Genomic DNA, 20,818 nt, shown 5'->3' with positions numbered 1-20,818 from the left:
GTACACTGAAGTATCCTCTGCAAACGTCAACTGCAACATTAACAGACCCGGATTCGCAAACCCATCCAGATTCCTACTAGACTTCTGTGTATCCAGATGGATTTGGTCAAAAAGGCAGCCACATATGACCCTGGATTTCCCCATCTATGTCCGCCATCTTGGATTTTACCCACAGATACTCAGTTCGGATAGAAGTAGGTGCCATTATTTCCAGGGAAGAAATGACAATAACGTGTGTGGGTGGGCATGTAAATTTACGCTTAATTTCCATATGAATAAGCTTCACTTACCACATGAGGAAACATTTGTGACAGAAACAATATGTTTTTGATAAAAATGCTCCGCTCAGCTGCAGCGTCGCAAACCAGTTCATCGCAGGCACCCGAGACCTTTGGCTCAGGGCACCTCCTGTTTGTCACCTTCCAAGACACGGCGTCAGACACCTAAAACAGCAGGACCCCAAGCGGAGCGGCAGGGCAGTCGAGCAAACTAACCGAATCCATTACACTGAAAACGTCTGAAACACGCGGCCGTGAAAGGGAGAAATTATTTGAACGGCGGAGCCCTTTGAAGTATTTCTAGGCTGTCACCAGTCAAATAAATCCTTGACCAACCTTTTCAGCTCTTTTCACCAGTGAACTTTCAGTAACGGCGTTCGGCCGCTGCTGCCGTTCAGCATTACTGGTGTAAATCAAACACACCCCGCAAATGCAAACAAGAAAGCCCAGGTTCCTCCAGAAGGCCAAGATTTCAAGCCTCCTTCATATAAATGTCTGAATTTAACTGGGTATATTATAAACAAATTCAAAACGGCCGAGAACCCAATCTAAACTGACAGCAAGATGCCGCCCAGCCTTTGTCTGTCGGGTCAATGCTAACGTATCTGGGCACCACATCCACAGCATGCAGCCTTGCATATCCACAGCAAAGAGCCGTTTACAGATAAACAAATGACAGAAACCCGAGTAGTTTGGGGCGGAGGGAATTATCTACTGAAAAGGAAAGCAGACAAAACAGTACTTTGAATCACACGACTACAAAAGGACTCGAAGCGGAACATTCAGAGCAAACCCGGCGCTTTGCTTGAAGATACCGTAAAAGCACTTGGAGAGTATAACAGGTGCTCTTTCCTTGTGCTTTTTGTCAATGTGGTGCTGAAGCAAACCATGAAAGGGAAAAGGAGGAGAACCTAAACATTAAGCCTTTTAGACGATGACGTCATTCTAATTCCTGCCTGGTATGCGAACGCATGCCGGGACACGGGTACAAGGCCTTCCAGCGCGTCAGGGAAAAGCGGCGCTGGCCTCACAGCTATGGCAACTCCTCCCCTGAGCCACAACAGGATCGATCCTGAACGGCGTGAGAGGCGTGATCCTGAACATCTTGCCTCCTGTTCACCGAAGGCCGGCAATCGCCCTCAGGTCTCCAGCTCTGACACAATCCAAAAACACAAGCACATCCAAACGGCTAGATGAGACAGGGTCCAAAGACAAAAAGCTCACAGCGATCAGAGATGGACCAGCATTCCACGTGACAGGATGCAGACGAGGGGCCCGTGGAAGGAACGTGGGAATAGGAAACTTTTACAGCCAGACTCCTGCGATTTTAACAAACAGACACATGAGCGGATTAGAAACCCGCGGAGTGAGAGTAAATCAGACCGTCCCACGAAGACGGCAAATTGAAATCTATTATTTAAGCCACAGTAAAAGAATTATGAGCAGAAGTAATTAGTCCTTCAGCGCCTGGAGTCCGCGTGAGTGATTACGCGTGATCAGGCAGCCGCTCGCTGCGACCTGGCGGCTTGGGTGCGTAGACACACATTTAAGGAAGGCCTTCGAGGGGGGGCCAACCAGCAGCCGCAGAGAACAGAAGCACCCAGGCACACGTGGGGGGTATCGTCTCCTTCTGGTGAAAGAACAAAGACCAAACAGCCAGGGAGGGGGTGAAGCTGGTGGGGTGGTGGGCTTCACGAGGAACGCAAGAGGAGGAGATGCCGTCTTCTACCCTACGTGATTTCCGTTGCCAGTCACCACACACACCGGCAGCAGTTTGCGGCTCTGTCCTGTGGGGCATGTACTGGGGGGGCAGCCGCTGAATGCAGACCCCAGGGAGACATTTTCCTTATTTGTAGGCATTGCTTGTCAACGAGGTAGCGTTGCCCTCCCCCCCGGGACCTGCAGCAGACGTCCTCCAGCTGCTGCAGAGAGGGACGGCACGTGACAGACCGCACTCTAGGCTGAAGTCAGTCAGTCTGGTTTCACACACACACACTGCACCGTGCATCCGTGAGGCTCCCAAAGCTTCAAGCCTGCTCGAAATCCACCTCCACGTCCCAGCAAGTCTGCTGAGCAAGATGAAGGTCCGGTCAGCTCTCTGTCATAGTCGGGCTGATGCGGCAAACGGCCAGACCTGGGAGAGACCTTTCCGATCGAGCGTGACTCGAGCGCACCTTCAAAGGTGGTGACAGAGCATTTGAACCCCAGGGCCGTCTTTGGTGCGCCGCGCTGAGGCGGCGTCCCTCTCGACAGGGATAGAACACAATGACGCGTACAATTTCCAAACAAGCGTGCTGTCACAGTGCGTTCCAGTCACGGCACGGAAGATATCCAGCTCGTACCCTGAAGAGGCGCTCACTAGAGCACCTAGGGCTGCCGTCTGACCAATCACCCAGCTTCAAAATGAAACACATTCATTCTAAAACTCAGGGGTCTGATTACTGGCCAAGAACATCGTAATACAAACCCTACAAAACAAAACCTTTGAGACCCATATTGCCCCCAAATTACAACTCTGTTTCCACAAATTGTTATGGCATCTCCAAGAAAGGTAAATATTAATATTAATATTAATAAAACTTGATCCCTGCCTCAAAGTCACTCCTATCTTAACCACTAATTACTAGAATAAGAATCCAGTAACTGAGCCAGTAAAGGATGACTTTAGGTTCCCACGTGGACCATTCACCAGCACAGTCCCTCTGACCGCAGCGGTGGACCTCCAGTCCACTCTGCCCTCTCACCATGGAGACGAGACCCCCTCCTCGCCGCTCAGGAGTTAGGGGATGCTCACCATCAATCTTCCAAAGCAGCCTTTTTAGTCACAGCCAGGCAGCACGAGAGATAGCAGCTACTCGAAACTGTATTTCTACCTTCGTATTAATTAACATTTATTTATACGGGTTTTACCTAATTTAGGAATATAGCTTCCAACAGACGCAGCGGTAAGTAAATCAGGCTGCGTCGACGAGCCACTGGAGCGCAGATGCTTCAGAATTAATTACAGATCATTGATTGGAAGACAATTTAATGCGAGGGAATTCAATAAGGGTCTACAGGGGACATCAGCGGCGAGACATACAGCCGGGTGGGAGGGCCGCCTCGCTATGGCAACGAGGGGGAGACCCACCAGCTTCGTGAAAAGGGGGGGGGGACATCACGTAACAGCATGTTGTGCCTGCATGACAATGCACTGCAAGCCAGAAGACAGTCATGCAAGTTCCAGGGCAGATACAGAGCTGATTGGCCCCTGCAGTGCCCCCTCCCCTGTCACTCACCCTTTCAAAACATATCATTGGCTAATAAGGTTGGCCCCTCTGAATTATGGCCTCTCATGCCCCCACTATCCTATCCTAGAATCATGGCTGATTATATGTAAAGATTATATTTTAAGCAGCGTCACAATCCCATCAAAGGAGAGGAGCCCGTCGCATAAACGGCACTCAGTGAGCTCATCAGCCTGTATGTCAGCGCGATTCAGAAGCCATGCTCCTAATTCAGGGTTCATGGGACTGAAACCCAGGATCCTATCACGCAATTTTCCAGCTGGACAGCGTATGCATGTTCCAAAGAGAGCATCGTGATAAAAATCATTAACATCGAAGTAATCGTGGTCAGCTATGTGTGAAACGAATGACTCCCAATCCCGTCAGAAAGAGTCACTAGCAAGAGGATGAATTTATTGGTGTGCTGGTGGAACCAGCAGGAAAACATCCTCTATTGTCAGGACTGATTGTTTTTACCGAGCGATACACTGCACCACCTGCACTGGGGGGGGCAGAGAGGGAACAGCAGAGTGAAAGTACTTCACACAAAACATATCTTACACAGAAAACAGAACTTTCATCTTTAGACACAATTTAACAGGGGGGGGCTGTTCTTGAAGGTGTCAGATGATGGGGGGCACAGACACTGAGTGGGAGTATTAAATCACTGTCCGATCGTGACAATGCACTCCCACCTCACATCAGAAAGGGGCGAGGCTGCAGTCAGGCGGGCAGAGGCTGGTAATTAGCTGGGGGGGGGGGGGGGTTCTCAGGAAGCACCTTTAGTGGGCAGCTGTGTAGAGAAATCAAGAAGGCAACTAGAGAAGGATTATTAGAAGGAAAACTGGGGGGGAGGAAGGGGGAAAAACCAACCTTGACCACTGCAAGGAGGGTATATAACCACACCCTGGACCAGAGCGCCACCATTGGTCACAAACTGGGGGGGGGTGTAGATGAACCCATGACCCTGATGGTATGATCCAATCTACGACAATTTAATTTTTAGTAAGCAGCACTTCATTCTGACTGTGTCTTAATGTCTTGAGCTTGCATGTCTTACATATCCATATTCTATATATCACTTTTTTTGCACTATTACCAGTAAGAAACAATATTTCATCTGTGTATGACCCATGCAACATAGAGCCAAGATGAAAATAAAGATACTTTTATTTTGGCTTAGAGATGCTGTTCAAATAAAAAAAAAAAATCATAATTCAGCTCTATTTATCTTAGTCCCTTTCAAGGACATTCCTGCAGCATCCTACACTGGGAAACGTTCAGTCCTGGAGATATTTATTTACTTCACTGCAGAAACGCGCAGACACTCACATAATCAGACACCTCTCATTACAAAGCAGTGACTCCCATTCTCCCGCCAAGACCCCTAGATGCTCATTCCCACGTACCGGCTTCTTCCTGCCTTATCGTGACTCTCACAATTCCCCAGATGCATCGCCCCCACCCCTTGTCAAATCAGAGCCCCCGCACATGGAGCGGTTCCGGGAAGGGGGTGTGGATTAGGGTTAGGGTTAGCAAGGCGGCCGACGAGATAATAGTCTGCCTGGCTCTCGGCAGTACACTGCTTTTTAATTTCCCTTTCAATAGTAATTGTTCATATGCCGCCATACCATAGCATAGCTGAAACAGCAGCTGGAATTCTTCAATAAGCAGCAAATTATATAATACTGCTCACTGCCAGAAGTGCTATGGCTTGCAGTGCAAAGTGTATTGAGACGGGACCCCCGTTAGCTGTGCGGATCCATCTAACCAACTACCAACTAAATACCACAACAATTCTCCATATATAACTGTTCAGCATTATAGTTTTTGTATGTACTGGTTCAGTCTGTGCCTGAAAATTTGGATAACGTGTAATATAATTAGGTCTGCAATTAAATGCATATCAGTAAAGCAAGATCCCTAATATTATCGATTTATAACGGTAATAATTATTAACATCATGCTGGTTAAGCATCCATCCATCCATTACTTTCTGCTTGTCCGGGGTTCGGGTCGTGGGGGTAGCAGCTTCAGGAGAGACACCCAGACCTCCCTCTCCCCAGCTACCTCTAGCAGCTCCTCGGGGAGGACGCCGAGGCGTTCCCAGGCCAGCCGAGAGATATAATCCCTCCAGTGAGTCCTGGGTCGGCCCCCGGGGCCTCCTCCCTGTAGGACATGCACGGAAAACCTCTCCGGGTAGCCGCCCAGGAGGCATCCGCACCAGATGTCCAAACCACCTCAACTGGCTCCTTTCAATGCGGAGAAGCAGCGGTTCTACTCTGAGACTCTCCCGGATATCCGAACTTTTCACCTTATCCCTAAGGGAGAGCCCAGACACCCTGCAGAGAAACCTCATTTCGGCCGCCCGTATTCGCAATCTCATTCTTTCGGTCCTTACCCATAGCTCATGACCATAGGTGAGGGTAGGGACGAAGATGGACCAATAGATCGAGAGCTTTGCTTTCTGGCTCAGGTCTTTCTTAGCCACGACGAATCGGTTAAGCACCTGAAAAACTGTAGACGCCGCTCCGATTCGTCTGTCCAGCTCCCGATCTCGCCTACCCTCACTCGTGAACGAGACCCCGAGATACCTCCTCCCTGACCTGAAGAGGGCAATCCACCCGTTTCCGGCTGAGAACCATGGTCTCGGACATGGAGGTGCTAATCCTTGTCCCCGCCGCTTCGCACTCAGCTGTGAACCGCCCCAGAGCACGCTGGAGGTCCCCAGCAGATGAAGCCAACAAGACAACATCGTCCGCAAAAAGCAGCGAGGCAATCCTGAGGCCACCAAACTGGACACCCTCAACACCCTGGCTGCGCCTAGATATCCCGTCCATGGTTAAGCAAACATGTTGTTATCAAGGTAAATATACAGTAATAATCAACAAAACAATCGATTATACTATCAAGCTAAATGTAAAATAATTTTCTGAAAAACACATTTATAAAAAGCAGTAGAACTTTGGGGGGGAGGGAATACTGTGTTATACCATGAAACCACCAGAATATTAAAAAATATCATGACACAAATATTCGGCCATGCCGCCCAGCACAAACACTTCGAAAGAGCACCATCCATAAAGAGCCTGACGGTCTTTGCTCGGGGGGTGTGAGAATAGTGAAACGGTACAGTTACCAAGTAACAGCAATTACCATGCAGCACTTAAAAAAACTATTAAAAACGCCACTCAACTCTGTAATCACAGAACACCATCTAACAGGAAACTCAGACGCAGACGCGTTCATTATGCTGAATGCAGGGAGCTCAGCCCAGCCGCGTGTCACCGGCCCATCACGCGACTGCCACCGTGCGCGTCAAACTGGTTAATTATGCTCCATAAATTGGCCAGTCTCTTAACCAGCACATTTATTTGGGTGGAATGCCCCAAGCATCAGAGCTAAACACAATTAAGGCAAACCTGATAATTAGCAGTTAAGGATAGTTGTCAGAACAAGGGAAACTTAAAGAAAACCTTGAATGCAATTAGAGGATTCTGAAACCTTGCGGAAAGTAATTACATTTTTTTTTAAAGAAATCATTAGCATCGAAATATCGAACAAAAAAAAATTAATAAAAAATCAGCAGCCCGTTCAAGGTCACCTCACAGTGTGGGTGAGAAACAAGGCATCTTATGACTGAGTGCAGGTAGAACGTGAGATCATCAAAGATCTGGGAGCAACACCAAACTATCCATCCATCCATCTTCTGTAAACACTTGTCCTATTCAGGGCTGCGGAGAGTCCAGAGCCTATGGGCACAAGGCAATGAAGAACCCAGGATGGGGTGCCAGCCCATCACAGGACACACTCACACACCATTTATAACGATGGGTAATTTGGTAACTCCAATTAACCTCAGCATGTTTTTGGACTGTGGGGGGAACCCAGACTGCATCCCATGATGAAACAGGGAAAACATCCAAACTCCAGAGACGTGGAGCCATGACTCAAACGGAGACTCATCCCAGAGGTGTGAGCAACAGTGCTAACCACTGCACCCCCCCCCCCCCCCCCCCCCCCTGCAGGAAACCGTGAAGGGCTACATTTGAGAAGCAGAGGAGGCATGGGGGGGGGGGGGGGGGGGGGGGATTGGCACACAGGCAGGACTGCATACGGGCCAGGCATGGGACCAGAGGCAGGTCAGCATGGTCTCAAGGTATGTGGGATTACGCCAGCCCCAACTCAGGAGTAGGACCACGCAGGTAGTGGGGAACAGAGTATGTTCAGAATGAGACATGAGAGAGAACCTCAACTCTACTGGAGAACCGTGCCGTATTCACACCAGGAGATTTAGAAGAATTTCCAGTAAAACCAATAGAACTGTGGTATCCTAGTGACAGCTTACAAGGTAGCAAACCATCCACTCATTCATTCTCCATACCGCTTTTCCAGAATAGGGTTGCAATGAGCCTTGAACCTACCTAGGAACCTATGGCAGGGAGAAGCTCGTACGGGCTGAGGCAGAGCTAGTGATAGTAAGAGGTTAAACCATAGGGAGAGACCTGACAAAACGAACCGCGATCCTGAGCTGAAAAAGCGTACACCTGTACACACTACCAGTTTGTTTAGCTAACAGCCAAGAATAGGGTGACCAGATAATCCATGTCAGGGAGGACACTTTGAGCTACTTTGGGTTTTACATACTACTTTCAGGCTCCTGTGCTTGGCTAAATAGTTCAGCTCTTCTTGTGCTTTGACTGGTTTGTTTCCTTGACTGAAAGACTCATCCAGCTGTTTTACATTAGCATTAGTGACACATGCGTGATTATAGGACTGACCAATCAGCACACAGCAAGAACTCAGCGCTTAAGTGAAATCCAGGTCATTTTAATTGAAATGGTAATTTGCAATTCCTGCCCTAGCTCAGAGTGTCCTCCCTGACATGGATTATCTGGTCACGCTAGCCAAGAATGAATGATTGTTGAATGAATAAAACAATTTGCCTTTTGTAGAGCTTTGAGTACAGCTACATTGAAATGCTTCTTTTCACAGATCCCCATCCAGCTTCATACAAACGCACACATGCAGGTGAAAGTGAAGCTTGGCATTGAAGCACAAGGTCAGCCACCGCTTCTGGGGCAACTGGGAGGCTTTGGTCAAGGGCCAAAAGGCAGCATCAGCCTGCTAAGCCTTAGGATTCCAACCAGCAACCTTCCGATCACAGGTGCAGAGTCCAAACTGGCTAAACCACGCTACCACTGGGCATGATCATGAAGTAGTGGGGCTCAAATCTCCATCTAGTTCAGGGGTGGCCAATCTTATCCGCAAAGAGCCGGTGTGTTTGCGGGTTTTCGCTGCAGCTCCCTAATTAGATTACTAATTAGAGGACTGATTGGCTGAGGAGTCCTCACACCTGGGTTTGAACAGCTGACCTACAGGTTATCCCAAAAACTTGCATACACACCGGCCCTTTGCGGATAAGATTGTCCACCCCTGATCTAGTTGGACTGCTCAACCACAACTGCACCCACTTCCAAAAATGGCAGAGCATTAATGCAATGGGTCACGGGCCAGGCCAGATCCCAGCGGGCGCAGACAGCCGTCACCAGCTGTTTTAGTTGGACATCTGCAGCAAGTGGCCGAGCTGAACACAGAGCCACAATCTATAACCCATGTCGAGTGACACCGGAAATCAGCCCTGATCAACCTCAACTGAGAGCCAGCTGTGTATGTTGAGGTCCCGGGTAAATGGAGTGGATGGTGCTTCAGACATTTCATCATTACTGGATGCTGTAGTATTCGGCACTTAGACTTGGTTCCCAGCTTACTTGGTATTATTTGAGTAGCTATTCAGATATTTGGTTCTGTGGGGTGTTTTGTACAGCTCTTCTTCCCACGACTCTCTTACACTTGTCATTGGTCACTCGTTGGGAATTAGCCTAGCAGCACTTGTACCCAAGTTGGATACATAGTTGGCAGCAAAGCGCCTCATGTCGCTTTGGACAAAAGCATCTGCCAAACAGATGTAGATGCACATCACCATGACTGAGCTCCCACCAGCCACTACGCCAGACAACAGTCGGTCGTCATCTCCTTCAAATATCACCCGAGTGACATTTCCCTTTGAGTTAGACTCCCAACAAATTAGACTGTTAATCCAGCTCAAAGAAGGGCTGCTCTCCTCGGAAGAATCCCAACTGGGTCGCCGAGGAGCACTGCAGGACCTGCCAGGACCCGCTCAGGCCAAAACAACTCGGGAACATATGCCACCTCATAAACCAGCGTTTCCCAACCGGGTCCTCGGGGACCCCTAGAGTCTCCATGTTTTTGCTCCCTCCCAGCTCCCAGGAGGGAGCAAAAACATGGGCTGCTTGGGAGTCCCTGAGGAATAGGCTGAGAAATATATGATGTCATACATCACAGTCACCCGATAACACATCGCAATTGGGCTTCCTACCAAACGTAGTGTGATATGACCTCAAATCAATATCACATTTTACTTTGAATATGATTAATGAACGATTATTTTGTTTGTTTTTTTAGTACCGCATGCGGTAGCATGTTTTTAAAGGGACAGTACATGAGCACACACTGGAGAATTTTTTTTTTATTTTATTTTTTTAACAAAATTGAAAAAAAAAGACATTCCGTCAATTAGAGCTTCTCTGAATGAGGTTTTGATTAACTTTCCATTAATTCCCCAGCCCTACCCCCCTTACATCAGCCTGGGCCCTGACCTTCCACAGAGATCTGCTTTGTTCTGCACTGACCAACTTCATGTCCCTTCATGGAGAACAGGAGGGCAAGATGCACCAGTACTTTTGTGCAAATAAATATAGCAGTTGGAGTGAGGGGGGGGGGGGGTCCTAAGCCAGATGCCAGTCGTCCCTCAAGCCTTCCACCAGCGAGCTCTTCTGTGGGGAAATGTGTCATTCAGAGATAATTACACTGCAGTCTCACACACACTCCGACACACAAACCACAGTCCTTGCACCTACATAACCCAAAGCCCTGAATTTTAAGCACATCCCTAGAAGGAAGGGTTGGTTGGGGGGGGCACCTGCCTGCTTTGTCAGTGCTAATAGCCCAGCGCTAGTCGCTTTCAAGGCCACCCAGGAGCAGCTCCCACTTCGGCGTTCGCTGTCCACTCGCGCCATTTCTCCGCGTCCCCGCATCAGCGAGTCACAGGGGCCGGCCCTCGCGCCATCTCTCCGCGTCCCCGCATCAGCGAGTCACAGGGGCCGGCCCTCGCGCCATTTCTCCGCGTCCCGCATCAGCGAGTCACAGGGGCCGGCCCTCGCGCCATCTCTCCGCTTCCCCGCATTAGCGAGTCACAGGGGCCGGCCCTCGCGCCATTTCTCCGTGTCCCTGCATCAGCGCCGACTGAGGCTAACCGCAGCCGTCCCATTAGCCACGATGGCATTCACCGACACTCAGAGAAATAATATCATCTTACTACATACGCTGCTCAAGAACACAAGGAAACATTCATTCTTAATGGCTTATGATGAATAGTGTGGTCTGATCCCAGCGCGCCATGACCTTGCGCCACGATACCCCAAAGGCAGATACGAGGGATCAAATAAATAAGCAACCGCGCTTTGTGCCTTTTAAAAAGCACCGAGAGACAAGGTCGTGAAACCGCATCTATCCCACCAGCCCCTCATGCCACTTCCTGTCCGCTCGCTATCAGCGTCGAGCCCACAGCTGAGAGGAAGACAGGCGGACGGGGGAGCGAGCAGGCAGGCATGACTGACGAGGCGTTTTTCCCCGAGCTGACCCTAAAATGACAGGACGGCTCAGAATGTCACAGATGAAAAATGAAGGGGGCACAGAGGTACAGCCATCCATCACGACGCATCGTCGTTACAGCGTTTAAAAGTAGGATGCACGCTGAAAAAAACACAGACAATAGAAAAATACAGACAGCGACTGCAAGCATCACAGCAGCCGCCGTACTCCTATACAGAGCTCTGTGTAACTGTAATGAGACTAATCGCAATCTTATGCTGAACAGCACACAGGTAACAAGCCCGTAATTACACTTTTATGTTAAATCAAATCTGGTAGACAAGGGCCACACGAACCATATGCCAATCTACCTACATACCTACCAAAATGATTTAATGAGCTTTCACGTAATTGCTGCAATTAGCTTGGTCTTTTACATAATCCTAATAGGTGCCTAATTACTGGGATAGATGGGTACTGAGGGACAGTAAATCTCCTTTTTGTAAACGAGCGCAAACAGCATGTAATGATAACAGCTCGCAATTTCATGTAAAAATAGTTCAACAAATAGCCACAAAAAGCATGACATTTCTGAAACCGCAAAAATAAACAAAGCCAAGCCACAAAATTACTTTCCGGGCCCAAAATGCCTTTAAGGCAAAGCTGTCCATCTCGGGGAGTCCCGCTGTACCTCCAATGTGACCTTAACAGACCATAAACGTTTGCGTCGCGAGGCCATAGCCAGGAACTCAAGGGAGACGTCTTATTGATAACGGCACCAGGTGGCACCGCGCCGCGGGGAAAAGCTGCTGCACACGGGGACATTTGTCAGCACCAGCATGCGGGCAAGCTGTTCCTCTCACAGCTTCTCAGGCCTTTGTGACCAATAAGATGCCAGTTAGACCTTTAAGTAACCACCTGCCAGTCTGGCACGTTTATGAACAGCAGCCTGTGTTTTTGTTAGTGGTGCACCAATATGGATGTTTTGACCAACGCCAATATATTTTTCTCGAATATTGCCAATACCAATAACAGGCTGGTGAGTGGCATCCCTATTTCTTCACATCAAAAGAGGCACCTGTACTTCTAAGTCAGGGGTGGCCAATCTTATCCGCAAAGACCCGGTGTGTTTGCGGGTTTTTGCTGCAACTCCCTAATTAGATTACGAATTAGAGGACTGATTGGCTGAGGAGTCCTCACACATGGGTTTGAACAGCTGACCTACAGGTTAAACCAAAAACCTGCATACACACCGGCCCTTTGCGGGTAAGATTGGCCACCCCTGTTCCAAGTGGTGAGTAAGCCAGTGAATTCCCCCATCCAGAATGGCTGATCGTCCAATCTGATCATCACTGTTATTTTAGTAGTTATCTCTTTAGCTCTGGTGCTGCAAACTTTTAGTGATGATAAAGTTTGATCATCAGACAGCAATAATTGGCCAAGATTTACGCATCAGACCAATATCTTTGTTTTTTTAATGAATATCGGGCCAATACGGAGATGTTAACTGATTTATCGTGCATCTCTAATTATTGGAAATCTGAGGTTGCATTCATTGCTCCACAAAGAGGAATAACCTGCTCCTCTGGGACCCCCAGACAGTGAATATTTTTGCTCCCTCCCAGCTCCCACCACGGACTCTTTGGGGGTCCCCAAGGACCAGGTTACAAAACACAGACTATCAAAGAGGAGAAGGCTGCAGACCAGGTAATATCTGCCTAATGTGGCTGTAACCAAACGTTGCTCCTTGGCTTCAACACTCAAAGTTCCTCTGACTGGAATGTTGTCAAGGGAAGCGAAGGTTCCCTCTTGATGGAGCAAACCCCTATGATTTCAAATCCTGCAGCTTGATCTGACCATTCAATTTTTCCATGTATCATCGGGCACCTTCAGAGCCCATCTGTGCCAAACACTTTCATAACAAGCCCGAATCGTCGCCTTCCCTACTCCCCGGTCTCGCATCAGCAGCCATTGATTAGAGGACAGGGACCCATCTCTGCTACTCACGACTGCCCTTCTTCACAACCTCAAACCTCGATGACCAACCATGCCTCGATGATTGACTGCAGACCATCAGAGACAGAGGCTCACATATCTTCTCCCCCCTTCCTTGACAGAAGGAAGACATGAATGGAAAGCCTACCTACCAGCTCATTTAGCCAATTTAGCCTGTACCTTATCCCCCCAATCAGCCCACATCCTGCACAGAATCCCAGTGGCGCCGCCCTGTAGGCTGACGGTCACTGCTTTTCGCCAAGGTTGCAGCTTCTCTAAGATCTGAAGCAGTTCTTCTTTAGCAGAAGCTTTTATCCGAAGCGACGTACAATTGAAAAACAGGGTCAGCCAGTCCCTGGAGCAACTGGGGGGGTTAAGGACCTTGCTCAGGGGCCCAGCAGCAAAACCACTCTGCTCACCCTGGGAATTGAACCGGCGACCTTCCAATTGCGGGCACAGCATCCTAACCCGCTTAGCCACACATCGCCCCCTATCATCGAAAGCAGGAAGTACCGTAATCACTAAACACAACAAACAGCGACAGACTGCCCCTTTTCCCCTCCAGATCCGAGCGGGCAGGCGAGCAGAGCAGCCCGTTAACCGCACAGCCACACCTGCATTTAATTCGCTCCCAAACGACACATAAGGATTTCCTGCTACAGCTCGCTGTCCTAACAGAGACATAAAGACCAGCGGCCATGCTGAATGCTAAGAGGAGCGACGGCATTCCCATCGGTGGTCCCGGGAGCCCAGGGACACATTGCCATTCACCAGACGGCACAGAGCGGCAGTCAGCTTCAGCCATTTTTATAAACTTACACAAACCCTGTTTTATCAATTTCCCCCATGAATTTGTTTCAGATAGCAATCTTGTGATGAAATGTTCTGCCTTTAAATTAAAAACTAATCTCTGTTGCAGCATTTATTTTAATGCTTCACAGCGAGAAATGCCCCAATTGGCACCAATGAGCTTGCTATTGTAAAAAAAAATAAAAAATCTTGCCATGCAAGGAATGAGGTTTTTTTATTAGCATACACTGATAAAGTAATAGTCTCACTTAAATGCAGAACAAAACGACACAAGACTCATTTTCACTAAAGCACATCTGCCTTATTGAGCGGATGGGACAGGACCAGATACTGGCCCACGACTAACAATTTAGCAGTCATGAAATTGTGATGGAAAAATTAATATTCTGCAATCTGCTACTGCTGACTTTACTACTAAATTCACCAAAACAAGCCACTGACACGCTGTATAGGTGGGACGATCACATGAGCAGCACATTGACAAATGGATGATTTATAATTGAAATAAACTTGATCCGTTAAAAACTCATTGAAATGAACATGGCAGAAGTGGCAGCAGGACAGATGGTTGTTCATGTTGGTCCCTCTTAGCTGACACAAAAATGGACAAAGTTTGAAGGCATTTTAATTAATTGCATTAAAGAGAACAAGAGCGGTACAAAGTTTTAATTAACTTCATTAAAAAGTGCTATAGAAAAGAGCTTCAATCTGGGATTTGGGGCATTACTATTGATAGATTGGTCATGCAGTTGACCACCCAACAGGGGAGGGGGGGGGGACCATTACCTCATCATTTGCTGCTGGTCACATGACCTGCTGCTGCATAAAAAAACAGAAGTTGATGCTCAAAGACCACAGTGAAGATCATGCTGTAAGAGGTTAATACATCCCCACAAGGGGATGTATTAGTACAGGAGAAGCAGATAGTACATCATATATTAAAATCTCCTTAAAAAGGCTTCATAAAACAGAAAGCCTGGCAGAAAGAAAGCTTGCTTCAGCATGGGAGCATCTTTGTATTTATACTGCATCAGCATCTGCATGTGTGTATACAGACAGACACACACAGACGCAGGATCACCCAGGATTTTTAAAAAATGCTCGGTCAGCCCACAAACGAATTTCAAAACAAAACAATCCGAACGACCTCATAATCAATCATTTTTAATGTAAAAACAGGTAAATCAGGGCACCGTGCCAACAAGATAAAGACTTCAACCCTCTACGTCCAGTGGGCCTGAACAAAATACCCACAATGCATCTCAGCATCCAGCTGAGGTGCATGTCCTACACTTCTGATGTTAAGCCAGTGAATTTAACAATGAAATGAGTATGTCGGCGTACTGGACCATCCGCCACCTGCCACACCTTCAGGCCCGCAGACGCCAACCCCTTTCAGCTCCCATTGTACTTTTAATATTAATTATCAATGACGACTCCTTTTCAAAAGGGGTGTTGATACGCATTCCTGTTCCCGTCTGCTCTAAACAGTGTATACGGGAAGATAAAATACAACAAATAATGCATAGCATTATTGCATAGCATATTACAAGAAATAATGCATGCATGTATACCATATATTCAGCACATGCACATATTCAGCACATACACTGATTATAGCAAGTTTTCAGAGACAAGTTTTTAAGCTTCCCCCAGACAGAGACTCCGAGCTAATGTTCAGTTCTGGAGAAAAGCAATTTACTTTCTCAACTGTTGTTTGATAACTTGTGTTGCGTACGCACGCACACACACGCACACACACGCACACGCACGCACACACCCCTTCCTTCATATCTAGAAAGTGCACGTGGGGAATAATTTTTATTTTTTTTTTTAAATACGTTATTCAAAAAGGGTCACCACAGCCAAAAGTATTAGTCTTTTCTTTTTCTTAAAAAGAAAAGGCCAATCTGGAGCTGGAACATTCTGACAAACGCGTGAGGGCCAGGCGGGGGTCTGGGGAGCTGCACCGCCAGCCTTCCCAGCAGGCCGGTGCTCCCTCCCCCTGCCACCACCACATCTGTCAGGAGGCCCCCTTTCTACACTCGCCGTCGCGGCCGCATCTCTCCTTCAGTGGGATTTAGCCTGAATTTGTTAAGCCCACGAAATGGGAGGGGGGGGGGGGGGGGGAACAGAGAATGTGCAGGGCCTGAGGGGGGGAGGAGAAATGGGTTTAAATGTAAAAAGATAGGGTGATGGATGAAAATGTGTTCGGGCACAGAAAATGCAATTTCCCTTTTTATTAGAAAATAAAACAAACAAAAAAAACCTGCAGATATTTATATAGCGAGACAAATCGCATCTTCCGCTGGCCTTTTATACTCTGCCTAATTTTTTCTTACACAATTCACATCATATATTACATACTTCTCTACACCCCCCATCTCTGTTAATCACCCCAGTTATGTCAACGATAAGCAAAATGTACAGCTGCAGAGGTAATGGGAACAGAGACCAAGGGCAGCATTTCTGAAGGGGCCCCGAGAGACGGGCAACATTTCTGAAGGGGCCCCCAGAGACGGGCAGCATTTCTGAAGGGGCCCCCAGAGACGGGAAGCATTTCTGAAGGGGATCCCAAGACACGGGAGGCATTTGTGAAGGGGTCCCGAGAGACGGGCAGCATTTCTGAAGGGGCCCCCAGAGACGGGCAGCATTTCTGAAGGGGCCCCCAAGAGACGGGAGGCATTTGTGAAGGGGCCCCCAAGAGACGGGAGGCATTTGTGAAGGGGCCCCCAGAGACGGGCAGCATTTCTGAAGGGGCCCCCAGAGACGGGCAGCATTTCTGAAGGGGCCCCCAGAGACGGGCAGCATTTCTGAAGGGGCCCCCAGAGACGGGCAGCATTTCTGAAGGGGCCCCCAGAGACGGGCAGCATTTCTGAAGGGGCCCCCAGAGACGGGCAGCATTTCTGAAGGGGCCCCCAGAGACAGGCAGAATTTCTGAAGGGGACCCCAAGAGACGGGCAGCATTTCTGAAGGGGCCCCCAAAAGACAGGCAGCATTTCTGAAGGGGCCCCGAGAGACGGGCAGCATTTCTGAAGGGGCCCCCAGAGACGGGCAGCATTTCTGAAGGGGCCCCCAGAGACGAGCAGCATTTCTGAAGGGGCCCCTTCATTACAGTGGCTTGGTCTGACGTTTCAATGCAGCACACAAGCCTTTCAGGGGCACGAAGCCCCAGTGGGAAGGGGGCTGCTGTACATCAATCCATCCATAATCGCCTCTATCTATGAAGACAAAACCTACCTCTGGTTTAACGTACAGAAGCTCCTCTATTTACGAACTTTCAGACATACGAAGGAAGAGGACTGCAAGTCCAAATTGTGTTCATTAGGCCGCAGTTTCATGTCCGCAACCTCAATTCTTTTTTCTGCGCGCCCATTCTGCTTGGTACGACTTCTGGCCGCTACTCCCACCGCGCAGCAGTGTAGCGTGCGTACTCCCAGCATCCTAGTTCTTTGTACTTGCGTATACCCTTAAAATTATGTTGAATAACAACTTACGAACATTTCAAGTTACGAACGGCCGTTCGGAACGTATCTCGTTTGTAGAGGAGCATCTGTTTTTAATTCAACACAAAATGGCTTCATCCCAATGGTTTAGAGAGAATTTCGACTTATTGAGAATAAGGAACATGGAGGGACGGGTTGAAATGGTATGGAGAGAAAACTTAGAAAAGAACAAAGATTTGAGGACACTGCTTAACTAAATATTAGTGGTTATGGATGGCGGAATATCACCCCCCCCCCCCCCCCAAGACCACTGGTATCCCCCCAAAATATCCTAATGCCCACACCAGGATGACATCATAGTAACGCCACTGATCAGTAGCTATTTAGTTAGGGACAGAGAGTAGAAAAGCACACACAAAAAGTACAGCATATCATGTTTATAATACGCCAAGATGATTAGGAAGACAGTTAAGTTTTTCTTAGACTGGATTTATCTCCAAGCATTAGCTGAAACGTCACACAGGATTGGCTCTGAAGGGACCGCGATCTGGCCCCGGACTGCGGGACTGCGGTATCGGGACTCACCGGAACGCGTCGCTTTAGAGAGCGCGGCGGATCGGTCATAAAAATCATTATCAGCGCTGGATTTTCATTCCTCAGCACCGCACATGCTGCCCACAGGAGAGGCGGCAGGCTGTAGTACCGACGTTACTGACAGCTTTTCTGACAGACAACGGTGCTTCGGGGAGCGGGGGAATTAAGATTGCCCCCATCCCGATCGTCCCTCTGGATGATTTATTGAATTAGTTATGAAAGTCATAAGCACGCTGACATTTCTCAGAATGAATATCGGGGGCACCAATTCCTAGCATCATTATTTGGATAGCCTATCTGTATTTGTCACCTCTGACAGATAATAGTAAGTTATGAATTTTTAACTACAAAAGCGTGCCAAGTTCCTCGGTGAGAATGCATTAATCCTGGTGTCAAGAAGCATGTCCCATTTGCCAGCATTTCAGAAACGTCACGCAGAGACTCGCCTGAAACTCACATGCGTACTTTAACAAACTGCCTTTCTGTGGTTAGATACGGGTTGTCAATATTTTATTGAAACCGGAGTAGTATTGACATTCAGCGCATTTGAAAAGGGGTAAACATGCTATAATAAATAATGAATGCCAGCACTCGAGACTGTCCAACGGCATAAATTTCAATAAGAGACTAAAGAATCAATTGCTACTAATAAAAAGCTGTCAGCAATAATTATTGCAATAGAGTATAATACTAACCTCTACTATAAGCTCATTCTACATCGTGCTGAAAAGGGTTTTGGTCTCTGTGCACAAGAGCAATCTTTATTATGCAAAGCTAGATGTTGCAGACTATTTACCGAGAAGACAGGGGAAGAAGGGGAAGACCACAGGGATAAGGTTAACGCTACACTTAGCTTACACGCTGCATTGTGTTTTCATGGTGTGAAACCCAAACTAGGAGCCAGGGCGAATCTGTTCAGTAGTACTTTCCAAGAGCACGTCAGGGGGTGTCTGTTTTCTCCCTTTGCAAACAGTCTACCACACATCGGAAATTGGGGACTTCGTAAACGGGAGGCTTTGACAGCTGCGATCAGAACATGAAAGAGGTACGATCTCAAGAAACGCTGAAACAATCCCCTTCGTACTAACGGGGCTGATTTTTTTTATACATACAAGGAAATGCAGGAACCTTTACTTCCCAAACTTCATAACCATAGACTACTAGAACCACGTTCAATATTAAATCTCGTACAATTATTATCGACTATCGTGGTACGAGTACGACCCCAAATAACTCGTGAACTGTCCCTCAAAGTCAAACGCCTATATGCATTATCTCGAAGTCGTTAAGGGCTCCCACTATGTACCTGTTGAAGGTAAATGGCTGCGATCGAGCACAAACCAAGGGCTCTGTAATTAAGCCAAGATCACACAAAAAAATCCCCTACGGACGTGCGTACAACGTTACAACTTTTCCGTGCCCGCTGGGTACAACAGGGAGCGCACGAAATCAAGCGAGCCAGCCCACAGGGAACGCGCAGCGAGGGCGCACTTATACGTAAAACTACATAAGCCGACGAGCATGTGCACGGACCCGCTGTCTGGACAGATGCGTCTCAAGAGAGGCCCCCTGTAACATGAGCCACCCCCCGTAAGGCAAAACTGCACTTGCTGGACACGAGCAGGGAGGGGACGGAAAGGAAAAAAGTTCCCATTTAATCTAATCACACAGGCAACCAAGCAGCGCTTAATCGCTGCCCATCGGACTCCCGGCGATGGGTTCTGTGCAACTTTGGCTGCTGCGCGCAGCCAGTGAGCGCGGCTCCAGCTCGCAAGCAAACCGGCTCCGGTATCCCCGCAGTTACGGGCAGCGACGCTCTCCCTACCTCCGTCCTGGTCAGCCTGCAGGCAGGCGGGAATGTTCTTCTTCCAGCCCGGCATTTCCTATTCAGTGCGCGCATTCAGGATATTTTCACGGGTTCATCTCCGGCGCATTGCAATCTCGGTACAGGTTTTCTTCATGCGTATCGCTCTCTCCCCCCGACACCCCCCCGTCTCATTTTTTTTCTCTCCTGGCTGCCCGGCGTAATTCAATGCCGCGTCTCCCACAGCCTCGTTATGGGAGTGAGAGAGGGCGCCATACAAGAAGCGAGAAAAGCGAGGGGAGACCTCAGCGTGCTCCAGCCCTCCTCAACTTAAGGCCAAGCGTATCCCTCCGGTATTTTGCATTTAAAGGGCCGCAATTATTCAACCCGAATTTCTCCGACTGTTTGTTTGAACCGTATTTGTTTCACAGGCTCCTGCGCCTTCTTGGTTACTTGCATTTGGAAAAAAAAGAAACCGTGCCATGCATTTTAGGAAATGGTCTGGTCCACGCCATAAGAAGCCGGGTCAACGTTAATTTCTTGTAAACGATCAGAGCAACCAATTAATTTTAATAACTTAAGAATCACGAAAGTTTTTTTTTTAAATCAGAAGACGTCTGATGGATCATAACTAGAAACTAAACAACGGAAAATGAAATCTGATTTTTCAAACTTCACCCAATCCTTGCATATTTAATCTAAAAGCATTAAAGGTCAAATTTGCAATAGCTTAATTTTGAAAGTGATCAGATTATATACTGTAGTTTATATTGCGCATAGACGACAGACGGGCAGTATATATGAAACTTTTCTAGGTCAAAATGTAATGTTTTATGGCCACTGCAAATTTAATTACATTTGTAGTAATGTTGTACGTTAAACATTACAAAATGAAACTATATAATTAATCATATACCTAAATACATTTTAAATATCAGTGTACTAAACAAT

General features: G+C 47.9%; 1 protein-coding gene across 2 annotated transcripts in view; it reads right to left on the bottom strand.

The window, feature by feature from the left end:
* The window catches only part of grip1 (glutamate receptor interacting protein 1), a 157,392-nt gene extending 137,264 nt beyond the window's left edge, over positions 1–20,128 (bottom strand). For both annotated transcript variants that reach the window (XM_023826213.2, XM_023826238.2), the window contains exon 1: positions 19,889–20,128. In XM_023826213.2, the coding sequence (XP_023681981.1) occupies positions 19,889–19,943 (55 nt within the window). In that variant the 5' untranslated portion in view covers positions 19,944–20,128. The remainder of the gene's footprint in view (positions 1–19,888) is intronic.
* Positions 20,129–20,818: the final 690 nt, after the last annotated feature.

Source organism: Paramormyrops kingsleyae, chromosome 1 (assembly GCF_048594095.1).
Source record: "Paramormyrops kingsleyae isolate MSU_618 chromosome 1, PKINGS_0.4, whole genome shotgun sequence".
Classification (NCBI taxonomy): Eukaryota; Metazoa; Chordata; class Actinopteri; order Osteoglossiformes; family Mormyridae; genus Paramormyrops; species Paramormyrops kingsleyae.
Note: the sequence above shows the minus strand (reverse complement) of the source record. Positions and strands in the feature narration are given on the sequence as shown.